This window comes from Pollachius pollachius (genome assembly GCF_949987615.1).
Source record: "Pollachius pollachius genome assembly, chromosome: 3".
Classification (NCBI taxonomy): Eukaryota; Metazoa; Chordata; class Actinopteri; order Gadiformes; family Gadidae; genus Pollachius; species Pollachius pollachius.
This window is the reverse complement of record NC_136936.1, coordinates 12,886,966-12,900,661: the sequence shown is the minus strand read 5'-3', so window position 1 is coordinate 12,900,661 and position 13,696 is coordinate 12,886,966. Positions and strand designations below refer to the sequence as shown.

Sequence of the window (13,696 nt, the reverse complement as noted above, 5' to 3'; positions counted from 1 at the left end):
TACTGCTACATATTGAAAGCAATACTCTATAAGGTAGGTATTGTTATAAGATTCAATCAGCACCCTCTCAAGATCAATCCAATGACATTAGGTGGGATAGATGTTGCTGTGGTGCTTGTTTGAGGAGGAGTTATATTCCATATACCCCTCAGGTTGACCTATTCGTGCTTTGCTGTTTTGGTTCTATTCGTCACTGTGCGTAACATCATGCCCGACTACAGCTACATCTAGTGGATTTAAGGGTCTATTAACAATGTTGTAAAGGAAAGAGGCATATTACATATTACTAATAAGAAGAATGACCGCTAGATAGTTCCGAAGAATCCAGTTATCCAGTTTGTGGTTCAAACACGGGAAGTATAAGAGAGCCTACATATAAACCGTGTAAATTAATTAGAAACACGACAAGGTTTTACTCCCTGAAACCCACAAATCCAACCTTTTGGATTGCGCCGGACGTGTTACGCATGCGCTGTAAACACTATTTATTTTGTGACAGCAGCAACCTTCGGTTGTGTGTATCGTGTCAGCCCAGCGGATTGTTTCATTAAACAGCTGTACAATCACATTGGAACTAGATTAGGTAAATACGCAGCTTTATTTTTTTTACAATATGATGATCCATCAATAGTTTGAAGTTTTTCTAAATTAGCTAACATTACAGCACAGTATTTAGTAGAAGCTACCTTTAGCTATTGCCCAGAGACGTAGTAAAAGTAAAAACCTGCTTCTCATCGACTCACTTAATACACAAGTATTTAGACTATTTCTTGAATTATTACTTGTTTGTTTTATTGATACAAATGACATGGTTAAACTACTTAGGTCGTATGTGTCGTGTATTCCTCATTTCCAGCTGTAATGTTTGTTTGTATGTCAGATCAGGATAATATCGGGGATTTTCTTTCTTAACAATACGTTATGCTATTCTATTTAAATGGGTGTGTAATCTATTCTGTTTTCAGTTCATGGTCTAAAGATGTGTGCTGCGGTATATGTATGGTCTACGGTAACGGGCTACGTCCTCACGTCTGCTCTATTGATGAAGTGTCCCACACTTCTACATCGGAGGAAGAGGGAGACTTTCGTCAGCAGACACATCTCGCATCGTGGAGGTGATTCTATGTTGTTTATGCATTTTTCATTTTATTGCAGACTATTTTCCTATTTTGGGTTGCAAATCCATATTTATTTTTCTTTCCATGATTCAGTTTTGCAACCATGTATCAATCAGAGGAATTTATAATTGAATAACCCCTTTTTGTTACAGGGGCAGCTGAAAATCTGGAAAACACTATGGCAGCTTTCAAGCAGTGAGTCGTTTGTGTTCTAATGTTATAGCAATGCCAGCCAAAACCAGGATAAGCTTGTCATGCATTAAGTAAACCAGTGAATGTGCATCTTTCTGTGCACATTGTTGTTTATGCTGTCGTGGACATTTCTTAAGGAGATATTGTGTCTAGGTCAGATTCACAGAGCTTTTTAACACCGTTTCACCCCCTCCCCAGAAGGCTGTTGTCCTTAGGGAAATTAGTGATGCAATTGTCTTACATCAAAGGTGGGAGATTTTTTGTCAAGGCCAGAGATTCGGCCAACAGATAAATGCATGAGGGGGTTAATGCTTTCTTGTGACCGGTTCATGCCAGGCCAAAGGTGAACAAAAGTGGAGCTAGACTACTTCAGTTACAAGATAGGGTGGCTAGTTAACACAACCTGAAAAGCAAAGTCAACAACATATGTATTTTTCCATTAGAATGGTGATGTATTTTTCATTCTTACTGAAATTGTGCTCCTCAGCTTCTGGAGTTATATATACAGTGTGTTTCAATGATCTTCGATGTCCAACTGCCATTTGTGCTGACAGTTTCCCAGATCTCATTAAGGTGTGTGTGTGTGTGTGTGTGTGTGTGTGTGTGTGTGTGTGTGTGTGTGTGTGTGTGTGTGTGTGTGTGTGTGTGTGTGTGTGTGTGTGTGTGTGTGTGTGTGTGTGTGTGTGTGTAGTGCTGTGGATCTAGGTACAGACATGCTGGAGTTGGACTGTCATCTGACCAAAGATGAAGAGGTGGTGGTGTCGCACGATGGTAACCTGATCAGGTCCACGGGCATGGAAGCCTACATCTCAGAAGTTGCGTACGCTGTGAGTGGCCACGGCCCTTTTATCATCCTGGTTGGCAGGAGACATTCCAAAAGATTCTAGTTTCAAACATTCCTCTTTGTTCTTTCTCAACAAGTCATTATTTGAAATGGGGTTTCGTTTTGTGGATATATTTGTTGGCAAAATTAAAAAGTTTACGCCAGGATGTAAATTGATCCGGCACTTTGATAGGATACAGGGGGAAAAAACATCAGTTTATTCTGCAAAGTCATGCAAGTTGAACTGGAACAGTGTCAAAACAGGCATAGAAGCTGTGCAAGCTCATTTTAAATTTCAGGGTGGAACAAGAAGTTATCATCCCCAGCACTTTGTCACCAGATCAAACCCACATCGAGTAGCCTCAATGTTTTAAAAAGGGGAAACATTAAACTTCATAACACAAGCTTCATATCTGTAGGTTCAAATATCACAAGATTCTTATCACAAGTTGCAAATTTCACAAGCCTCATGTCACTAGTTTCGAAATTAGTAAGTTCCTTAAACCTCTATAAGCTATAAAATGAAAGGTCAGTACGACAGTTTTTTGCCAACATTGTACATTTGTTTTGAAGAAAGCTCTTTGTTGATGTTTCCGCCTGTGGTATGTGTTCTATTGGCAGGATCTCCCCAGTTACCTTTGCAAACTTGACGTCACTTTCCAGAGAGGTAAGCATATCCCATAAAAAAGCTGGTTCATATCAATAGAAATGTAATCTAAACAAACAATGAAAAAAGATTTTCCTCCAAATCTGAATATATACAGTATATCTATCTATCTATCTATCTATCCATGTATCCTATCTATCCATATATATATATATATATCTCTCGCTCGACACTGCTTCCCAAAGCACAGAGGATGTACTTGACTCAGGCGCCGAAGCGCTGTTGCCAAGGCTAGACTGTCACATGGTTAACAAGTGGTCAGTGCAGTGCATCTGATTGCAGTTCTGGTGTGTGTTGTTTGGCTGCTTGCAGAGTGTTACTGTGAGGCAGGGGAGGACAAGTGCATGCCTCTGCTCAGGGACGTGTTCAAGGCCTTCCCCAGCACCCCGGTCAATGTGGACATCAAGGTCAACAACGACACACTCATCAAGAAGGTAGCTGTCTGTCTCTTCCTCCCTTTGTTGCTAATGACACACTTTATTTATATATATTTGTATATTTATATTTGTATTTATTTTTGTTTATGGTTTTGTCATAAAATAACATAGTGGTTTTTAATTGCTTTTCCATTTGTCCGAGTCTCGATGACAAACGATATGTTTGAAGAGATTCAGGGGGTAAAGTGTATGAAGTAAGTGTCATTATCGCCCCAGGTCTCTGAGATGGTCATGCAGTACGACAGAGAGCATCTCACCGTGTGGGGAAACTCCAGTAACAAAATTGCCAAGAAGTGCTACAAGGAGGCGAGTCAGCAAAAACAGTGATACATATATACTACCTTTGTTCATAATAATAATAATAACAATGTAGAGTGAATGATTTTAATGTATAAATAAAATGGTGTTTTGGTACATTTTTTTTGGAAATGATGTTCTATATATTTTATATTTCTATATTTTCTGCAAATCTGTCGTCGTAAAACTGTAAATGTGTGTGTGTGTCATTCAGAACCCTCGCATCCCAGTGTTGTTCAGCCTGGCCCGTGTTCTGCAGCTGCTGGGGCTCTTCTACACCGGACTCCTGCCCTTCGTCCCCCTCAAGGAGCAGTTCCTGGAGATCCCCATGCCCTCAATTATCACAAAGTAAGAGCACACACACACACACACACACACACACACACACACACACACACACACACACACACACACACACACACACACACACACACACACACACACACATTCACACATTCACACACACACACACACACACACACACACACAAACACACAAGCTCCACTCCATAGCAGCCCTTAAACACATACAGTGGGGCAAAAAAGTATTTAGTCAGCCACCAATTGTGCAAGTTCTCCCACTTAAAAAGACGAGAGAGGCCTGTAATTTTCATCATAGGTAAACCTCAGCTATGAGAGACAAAATGAAAAAAAAAAATCCAGAAAATCACATTGTCTGATTTTTTTAAGAATTTATTTGCAAATTATGGTGGAAAATAAGTATTTGGTCAACTACAAACCAGCAAGATTTCTGGCTGTCACAGACCTGTAACTTCTTCTTTAAGAGGCTCCTCTGTCCTCCACTTGTTACCTGTATTAATGGCACCTGTTTGAACTCCTTATCAGTATAAAAGACACCTGTCCACAACCTCAAACAGTCACACTCCAAACTCCACTATGACCAAGACCAAAGAGCTGTCAAAGGACACCAGAAACACAATTGTAGACCTGCACCACGCTGGGAAGTCTGAATCTGCAATAGGTAAGCAGCTTGGTGTGAAGAAATCAACTGTGGGAGCAATTATTAGGAAATGGAATACATACAAGACCACTGATAATCTCCCTTGATCTGGGGCTCCACGCAAGATCTCACCCTGTGGGGTCAAAATGATCACAAGAACGGTGAACAAAAATCCCAGAACCACACGGGGGGACCTAGTGAATGACCTCCAGAGAGCTGGGACCAAAGTAACAAAGGCTACCATCACTAACACACTACGCCGCCAGGGACTCAAATCCTGCAGTGCCAGACGTGTCCCCCTGCTAAAGCCAGTGCATGTCCGGGCCCGTTTGAAGTTTGCTAGAGAGCATTTGGATGATCCAGAACAGGATTGGGAGAATGTCATATGGTCAGATGAAACCAAAATAGAACTTTTTGGTAAAAACTCAACTCGTCGTGTTTGGAGGAGAAAGAATGCTGAGTTGCATCCAAAGAACACCATACCTACAGTGAAGCATGGGGGTGGAAACAACATGCTTTGGGGCTGTTTTTCTGCCAAGGGACCAGCAGGTCTGATCCGTATGACGGAAAGAATGAATGGGGCCATGTATTGTGAGATTTTGAGTGAAAACCTCCTTCCATCAGCAAGGGCACTGAAGATGAAACGTGGCTGGGTCTTTCAGCATGACAATGACCCCAAACACACCGCCCGGGCAACGAAGGAGTGGCTTCGTAAGAAGCATTTCAAGGTCCTGGAGTGACCTAGCCAGTCTCCAGATCTCAACCCCATAGAAAATCTTTGGAGGGAGTTGAAAATCCGTGTGGCCCAAAAACATCACTGCTCTAGAGGAGATCTGCATGGAGGAATGGGCCAAAATACCAGCAGCAGTGTGTGAAAACCTTGTAAAGACTTACCGAAAACGTTTGACCTCTGTCATTGCCAACAAAGGGCATGTAACAAAATATTGAGATGACCTTTTGTTATTGACCAAATACTTATTTTCCACCATAATTTGCAAATAAATTCATTAAAAATCAGACAATGTGATTTTCTAGATTTTTTTTTTTCATTTTGTCTCTCATAGCTGAGGTATACCTATGATGAAAATTACAGGCCTCTCTCATCTTTTTAAGTGGGAGAACTTGCACAATTGGTGGCTGACTAAATACTTTTTTGCCCCACTGTATCTTTGGCCCCTGAACGGGACCACAGGATTAGTTGGAATAAGCCTATGATGGAGTGTATTTTGGGGCCCCCAACAATGATATCCATACATGACGGTTGGCATATGTCATACAAATATTCTCTATACCAGAATACATTACGAATTTAGCTTTAATCTATACTGGGCAAGATTCAAAAAGATACATATCATAACTGTTGCTCACAGTTAGTCACTTAGGAAAGGTTAGCTAGTCAGCAGTATCATTGTTTGCGACAGTCTTCTGAAACTATGCTCTTGCATAAAATTAAGCATTTGGAATTTCAAATCGTGTCTATCTTGTACGCTGTCATCTTTCCATGACACTTTACATCCCTGTCTAACAGAATAAAGGATCCTAGCAAAATAACCAGGACCCAGCGATTCTTCACATGGCTCGCAGATACGTAAGTGTTCGACACACACACACACACACACACACACACAAATGTCACATGTTACATATTACATGTCACATATTACACACGTCACACATCTGTCACATATTACACACACACGCACACCTAACACACATACTACTTAAACTACTCATTTGCACTTTTGGAATGTTTCATTGCTCAGACTAAGCCTGTGCCTTGTTCCTTCCCTCTACCATCTCGCCCTTCTTCTTGCGACTTTACCTGCAACTGTTGATGTCTCTTTGCTTGCCTTGCAGCCTGCTGATGAGGAAAGCTCTGTTTGACCATCTAACTGCCAGAGGAATACAGGCAAGATTAACAATAAAATGCCAATATTGAATATTCTTATGATCAGTTACCACTGTAAATATCACGTTTACTGTATGTGTTTACATATAGAGCTATAGAGAAGGATCTACTGGTGATTCAAAGTTGGAACTTATGTGCAAATGTACGACCAAAGACAGGACCAGTCACATGGCCCCGCACCTGTACTTCATTGTATTGAGCCTCTGTCAGGACGTGTTGTTGGTGGCTCTCTCATAAGATGAACAAAAAGAAAAACAGGAAAAGCAAGAAATCGACGGCATTGCAAATAGTCATGTTTCATTACGCCTTCATCCGGTTATTCCTGAAGGCTGGAGGTAGCCGTCCATTCAGAACAGGACTATTCCACACCCAACGCAATATTGGGTGGTTTCAGCAAAGCTCTGATGAAACAACAGTTTTAAGACACAATAGTGTGTTCCCCATCAGTATTCCCCATCCCCTAGTTTGAAGTTGAGCCCCTTTGGCTATATGTTATATATTGTGTAAGATTAGGAAGATGGAATCATTGGCATTCTTCAAAGTAGTCAAAGCATTGGCTTTCTTACTTAATCTGAAGTTTGGAGGTTAAATCTACAAGAGTCTTTGCACTTCAGCACATCCCTCAAGTGTCCTTTGCTCCAGCAATGAGCGAAGACAGCCCCACTATAAATGGCTAACAGGCTGCATTACGGGGCATCATGTTGCCTGCTGTTTCTAACGGCTCCGCGTGAGTAATTTTGTCCGATCTGCTCGCAGGTGTACATCTGGGTGCTGAACGACGACGAGGACTTCCAGAGGGCGTTTGACTTGGGAGCCACGGGCGTTATGACAGATTTTCCCACCAAGCTTAAAGACTTCATCGAGAGGAATGGCATCACTAAGCCCTAGTGACCTGCTAGCTTACCGACACTCTGCCCCCCACCCCCTCCCTCCGGCTTAGCCTACAATCTGCCTGACCTGCCAGGACCACAGCACGTGGCCTGAGGCAGTTCCTGCCAGGCTGTCCGTCACAGTTACAAACACCCTGCAACGGGGGCCTCGCCACCAATTCTCAAATATATATATTTTTGCACTGGGAAAACCTTGAACTCAACAGTACGGGAAAAGTGGGACTGTCTCCGCCTCCTCCTCCATGATTGGGTGAATGAGATGAATGCGTGCTTAGAAGGGGTCAATGGGGTGTTTACAATGTAGGCCTTACAGAGAACACACACACACACACACACACCATATCTATATCTACATGCTGAAAACCAGCAATATTTAAGTTATTATTTTTTTCATTTCAGGGTTGTTTGAAATGGATAGATAAGCACATAGGCATTCTTCTCCTTCCTTCTGGTGTAACACTGGCATGCTTTTGCTTGTAAAGACACTTTAGTTACTGACAAGTACTTTTACTATGAGGTTCACATCCAAACAGTTGATATGCAAGGTACAGAACAATATGTGAAGCAAGCATACTTATATGGGACTTGTTTCAAGAATTCTTGTGAGCTATATAAGCCAAGAGATTTGATACCATGTTCAATGACACAAAATAAGGCCACTGACAAGAATTGACAATATGCTACCAATGACTCTGGATATTACTTGAGTTACTGTGCAAAGGCCACTGAGATTACAACGCCCAAAAGTTGTCGATAATGCACTTTTCGTGGTGTGACGTGGATGTAGTTTTGGCTGTGCAATGGTGATGTGTAATGAATTGAACTGATGTTTGTGTAGTGTATGACATTTAGTGGTACTTCACTGAATTTGTGACTTGTAATAATGGAAATGGCATTTATTGGTTAAAATGTATGTTTTCAAGGATGTTTAAATTATTGTGTGAAATTCTGTTTTCTTTTGGAAATTGTATAACGTGGGGACAGAATTGAGTGTAAATCTTTGAATTTTGGATTTTTTAGAAGTACAATTCATGTCACTGTGTATTTGTTTTTGTTTTTTTTATCAAAATCTGTTCAACCTTGTTAAAAGTTCAGATTAAGATTCCTTAAATTTCGATGTATTGGCTATGTATGCTTTAATTCGCTGATCATTAGTATTTAATTTCATTATATAAAGGATGAATCGAGGGATTATGTGTGTCAAAAAGTGGTGGTGGTAAATTTATATTTGTTTCCACTGTAATTGGGATAATAAAAACATTGATTTGAGTTGTGTGAGCATGAGCTATATTATTATTGCATAAATTGGACAGCAGATGGCGCTACAAACATGTTTTGAGCGAAGATGGGGACACTGTTTTCATGCAGCACCCAACATCAGAGCCGCCTTCTTGCTCTACGTGTGGGACATTATGTTTTTTTCCAGATGTTTCTCCAGAACTGTTTTGCTGAATTCAAAATGTTTGCCAACTGGATGTAAATTCGAGATGAAAATTGAATAATCTTTCGCAATATTTTTTTAGAACTGTAATCACTTGAACACCTTTTATTGGAGCATCTAGGACTATTGTGAACATGGGCTTGCATTTGTCCCTGCTTTTGTCCCTAGAAAGTTTAGAATTATTATTGATTAGTTGTTAAGAAAACGAACAACGATCTCTGAAAAGATACGAACTGAAAAATGTACTTGTTTTGCACCAAAATATACTTAACTACAAAAACATTTTTTTCTGTATAATTACTGATGTAAATATATAAATGTGTTTGTAAAAAGCATGGACATGGTGACTTCTGTTCATGAGCCAATTAAGTAAGAGTGTGATCCAAAAGAAACATTACATCGTTCTCGCACAACGTTTTCTTATTTTTAAAAAGCATTTAAATCCTAAATCAATGGAAAAATATAATCACCAAAAGCATAACGTGGGTCGCTTTTAGTTAATTTCCTGTTTTTATAAATCAAAAACACGTACTTCTGTTAATTCTGAGGCAGCAGTGGGTTAATTGGATACCCGTGTCGACTCACGACCAATAAGCTCTGTGTTGCTATGCACGCTCGCTTTGTTGGTTGGCTGTAACGCCAGTCAATAATTTATCAAGCCATGATACTGTTTGATTCCAGCGTTCGTTCTTAGAGGTAGTTGCTAGATCCAAGGGTCCGGACGTACAGTAGGCGGGTCCCTTACTCCGTTCCATGGTTGGTGTCTATGGGTGTCAATGGCTAGTAACGGAGAGAGGTACGCCCAACTGTACGGTAGGAACAGTGATTGGTTGGTTACGCAGAGACGTATCGCCAACCATACGTTCGGACCCTTGGATCTAGCAACTACCTTCTTAAAAACTCTTTTGGGTACAGCTGCGTACTGGCGCGTCAAAACATTGCGTCTGCACGACTTGCCAGAGCTGGAGAAGACATTTGCCGAAAGGAATGCGAATGGGCGCTTAGAATTGGCAGTTCAACGAGGAAAACGAGAAGGTGCTACTTTTTTTAGTGGTGAACATTTTTTTCTTCATTTCAAAGGTAAAAAACAAACCTTTGTATGTTTTGACATGGATTGCTAGTGATGCGATTGTTGTCATCCTTTGTTTTTAAATGATACACATGGTGGGTGAACAGTTCGTTGCGATACAACTTCTTACCTCTGTGAAATGCAATTGTATACATCGGTAGACTTTCTGCTACAATGATGCATGGCGGGCTGCCCTGTATGCGCCATCAGCTCTCCGTGGGCGCAGTGACTGGCGCGGTACTCGCACGTCAGCAAAAATAAAAAATAGAATCATCGATGCAGACTGGCAGATGACTGTGCCGTGATCACTCCGCTCATAGCTCACAGGTGATCGACCTGAACATTTGTTTTGAATGTAGTAGGCCTAATTGTGGATGCAGTCCTGTTTTTGAAGTCAGACGTGTGAGCCTGCACGTTTGTTTAGGTCACGGGCAACATGGCAAAGCGGACATCAGCGTGCTCAGCCTTCTGTCTGTGGTGGCTGAAGTTGTGAAAGTAACCGATTTTATTCATGTTGTCAATCATCTCACATCACCTCAACCTGATGCAGCTCGCTCTGTTGATAATATATTGATATTTTTAGTTTTATTGTTTGCGTTATTATTTCTGTTTGCTATTTTGTTGATAACATTGTTTAGAACTAATAAAGGCTTAATACAATATTTGACCTGAAAGCTCTAACTAGGCCTACCTGATTTTTCCAAGTTAATGCTCCTTTAGACCTGGAAAGAGATTTTTTTTTTGTTTTGTCTCAGTTGCATAGATATTAAGTTTGAAAGACTTCTTTGCACAAATAAGGTCATTTTTCTTTTGAGTCAAACCTCTCAAAGAGCACTTGGAGTATACAGACTGCTATACCGCGACAAACCAAGTCAGTTCCAAACAGCCAAAGCAAGACCAGGCAGGCAAGAGCAGACTACATATCATGATAGCGATCGTCTATACAAGACAGAACAGCAGCCAAGGTCCTCAACCTAAGATTCAAATATAGTGATACACTTGTATCAGTAGATACTTGTGTGTGTCTATAGGTGTATATGGACCAACCAACATGTAAACTAGAATGGGTACAGTCTGAGAGCTCAACGGTGAATAGACCCTACTGTGAAACATGTAATGGTGGATGCACTACGAAGTACTAATGGTGGTGACTATCATAACATTCAAGTAAATTCAACCAAACAGTCCATTAGGTTCTTCTGTGGCAGATGATTGCACAGATAGTGATTCTGCTACTTCTACTAACACAAATACCACAACACTACTGCTAACATTATGGCCCATACTACATGAAGCAAGATGCAGAGCTCTGGCCTTGGTATGGGCTTTTCCTTGATGCCAATTCGACACGTGCAATCTGTGCAGATGCAGTTCGTATGTAACAAATATAACCTTGAGTTGTTAGCCTAGTTTACTATTTTAAGTTAATAATAGGTTATAATAGTAGTAATAGGTTCTTCATGTATACTGGAAATATTGATAGATTGTTTTGGGGTCAGAGTTGGGTGTACCAAAAGAGCTAATCAAAGATCCATACCATAGTCGCAAACATGATGACATACTGTTTGGTTCATCATGTTCTGTGTCCACATATTTTCTGTAACTGTGTGGAGAACTCCACTGAATATTTCCACTAAAAAGAAAGCAAGCAACCCCCAAAAAGGCAGAAGTGGGGGGGACGGGGACTAACTGAGGGAGATGTAAGCGCCTTCTTTTGTTTGCATCGGCTCCTACAACGTGACTTATGGCCGCTCACAAACACGATCCTGATCATCGATCCCTGTGAAATACAAAACAGGGATCGCTGCCAGAGTTACGTCAGAGAATGTAAAAAAAGAACTCAACACTGCGTGACATCACCACCGCCCATGGAATCAATCTCATATCTGCGCTGAAGGATGACCACCCTTTCTCTGGCCTGTACTGGTCCACTGTCTCATCCCGGGCTGTTGCGGATGAGGTCATTGTGTTGCATGCTAATGAGCCTGATCGGAGCCGTCACGAGGGGAAGGATGAGAGAGGGGGAGGGAGGAGGAGAGGGAGGGAGGAGGGAGGGAAGGGGGTCGTTAAGGACAGGGACCAGCCAACACAAGGACAGATGGGCCATACAGTCCATCACTCGCTCCTCCTCTTTATTTTCCCCTCTCCTTATCACTTTTACTGCTGCCGTGTGACTCTTCACTCTGCCTGGCCTCCATACCTCCAGCGTCCTCTCGGCCTCTCCTTCTTGTTTATCTTTCTGTCTGCTTCTCCTTGTTTATCTTTCCATCTGCCTCCCCTTCTTGTTTATGTTTCCGTCTGCTTCTCCTACTTGTTTATCTTTCTGTCTGCCTCTTCTGGTTTTTCTTTCTGTCTGCCATCCCTTTTTGTCTTCCACTCTTGCTTTCATTCTTTCTCCCTCCAATCTTTCTACCCTTCTTCCTTCACTGGAGCTCTCCCACCTCTTTCTCCAGCTCTTTCTGTCTGTGGGCTGGCTCTCCTCTCCTCCTATCCTCCCCTGCAGGAGCAGCAGTGGCAGCAGCATCAATGTGTGTTATGTAACAAAGGTTGCTGTTAGAATAGACGGGCCCTTGGGCTGATAAGGGCTTGTGCACGTAGTGTCTTTTTGCTGTTGCACAGACTGGATGACTGTGTGTGTACAGAAAGACATACAAAGGGGTGGACAGATATACAGAGAGATGGACAGGCATACAGCTGGACAGACATACAGACAAAGAGATGGACAGAGAGATGAGGGGACAGGAGGAATCGGGGCCAGACTACACTTAATGAAGGAATACCGAGGGATACAAAAGGCATACAAACAGACATGCAGGGGTACGGACATATGCCAAACAAGACAGAAAGACAGATGGATCGGGGCATAGGTCATATAGGGCATAAGTAAGGAGACACTAATTGAATGATTCTAAGGAAACATGCATGTATGCATGTATGCATGTTTGGTTTAAACTTAAAAAGAAAGAAAGTGGTGCTGAAAGGAGGCTCAGAGATGGACAGTCAGTGGACCCAACATTTTCTGTTTGTGTCTAGCAAAGTTTTCCAAAGTGACTGGGTAAATAAATTTGCTCTCCAAATACCCATTATTCCTAAAAACCACAAAGATTGCGGGTTGGTGTAGTCCTGGCAACTGTTCTCATGAACGGGGTTGCCAGGCAGGGCATCGTTGTACATTTGACTTCTGAACAAGTGAACCTCTATTTAGGTTTTTAAAAACTGAATGTCGTTAAATATTTCCAATAATGATTTAGACCAGGAAGAAGAGAATGTTCTAGTTTAACGGAAATATTTACCAACCCTTAAGTGGTACTGGCTCTCTCATTTCAGATACCATGAGTGCCATTACGTCTCCTTTTCTGTATTTAGATTGCAGAAGAAAGCCTTATGGTTCACTTACTGTTTTATGCTAATGAGGCATGTCTTGCCTGGGCTGTTTGTTGGACACATTAATGGAGTCCTGTTGCATTCTGGGTTTGCTCAGCTGCATCACAGTTGATCGACACCGAGCAATTAATCGAAGACAGTCTTATACGATGAACAATACCATAAGCTGTCAAAAAATGTAACTGCTTGAGGATTGAGGCATGCTTGCTGATCCCGATGAACTTAAAGATTCTTTGTTCTGCAAACGTTTTAGAAAGGTTGTTTGGTTGAATCATGTTCTACGCATTCTCTATGACACAATGACACCATCCATGCATGAGTGTCTCTATTTTGCGACCAGTGGCGTATACAGTATACCTTAGGCGTATCTGTATTATTACAGATGACCAGCAGCCAAGGTCCTCAACCTAAGATTCAAATATAGTGATACACTTGTATCAGTAGATACTTGTGTGTTTATCGTGGTGTCTGAGAACAGAGTCATGGCTGACTAACAGTCCACGGTTGGA

At 41.5% G+C, this 13,696-nt stretch overlaps 2 protein-coding genes across 2 annotated transcripts in view; both read left to right on the top strand.

The window, feature by feature from the left end:
- The first annotated feature begins 502 nt into the window (after window positions 1-502).
- gdpd1 (glycerophosphodiester phosphodiesterase domain containing 1) lies at window positions 503-8,497 on the top strand. Its single transcript, XM_079733289.1, has 11 exons — window positions 503-583; window positions 966-1,115; window positions 1,271-1,313; window positions 2,002-2,137; window positions 2,755-2,800; window positions 3,113-3,234; window positions 3,454-3,543; window positions 3,749-3,882; window positions 6,023-6,082; window positions 6,352-6,403; window positions 7,160-8,497. The coding sequence occupies exons 2-11, from the start codon at window positions 980-982 to the stop codon at window positions 7,289-7,291; spliced, it is 951 nt and encodes a 316-aa protein (XP_079589415.1). The 5' UTR covers window positions 503-583; window positions 966-979; the 3' UTR covers window positions 7,292-8,497.
- A 1,184-nt stretch (window positions 8,498-9,681) lies between these two features.
- The window catches only part of ypel2b (yippee-like 2b), a 10,157-nt gene continuing 6,142 nt past the window's right edge, over window positions 9,682-13,696 (top strand). The window contains exon 1 of the mRNA XM_079731747.1: window positions 9,682-9,814. The gene's annotated coding sequence lies outside the window, so the exon portion shown is untranslated. The remainder of the gene's footprint in view (window positions 9,815-13,696) is intronic.

Excerpts from the sequence above, each read along its gene's own strand:
- gdpd1 (XM_079733289.1), top strand. The coding sequence starts at position 980 with ATGTGTGCTGCGGTATATGTATGGTCTACGGTAACGGGCTACGTCCTC. Across the intron at positions 1,116-1,270 it reads ACACATCTCGCATCGTGGAG|GGGCAGCTGAAAATCTGGAA; the intron begins GTGATTCTATGT and ends TTTTTGTTACAG. Across the intron at positions 2,138-2,754 it reads TCTCAGAAGTTGCGTACGCT|GATCTCCCCAGTTACCTTTG; the intron begins GTGAGTGGCCAC and ends TTCTATTGGCAG.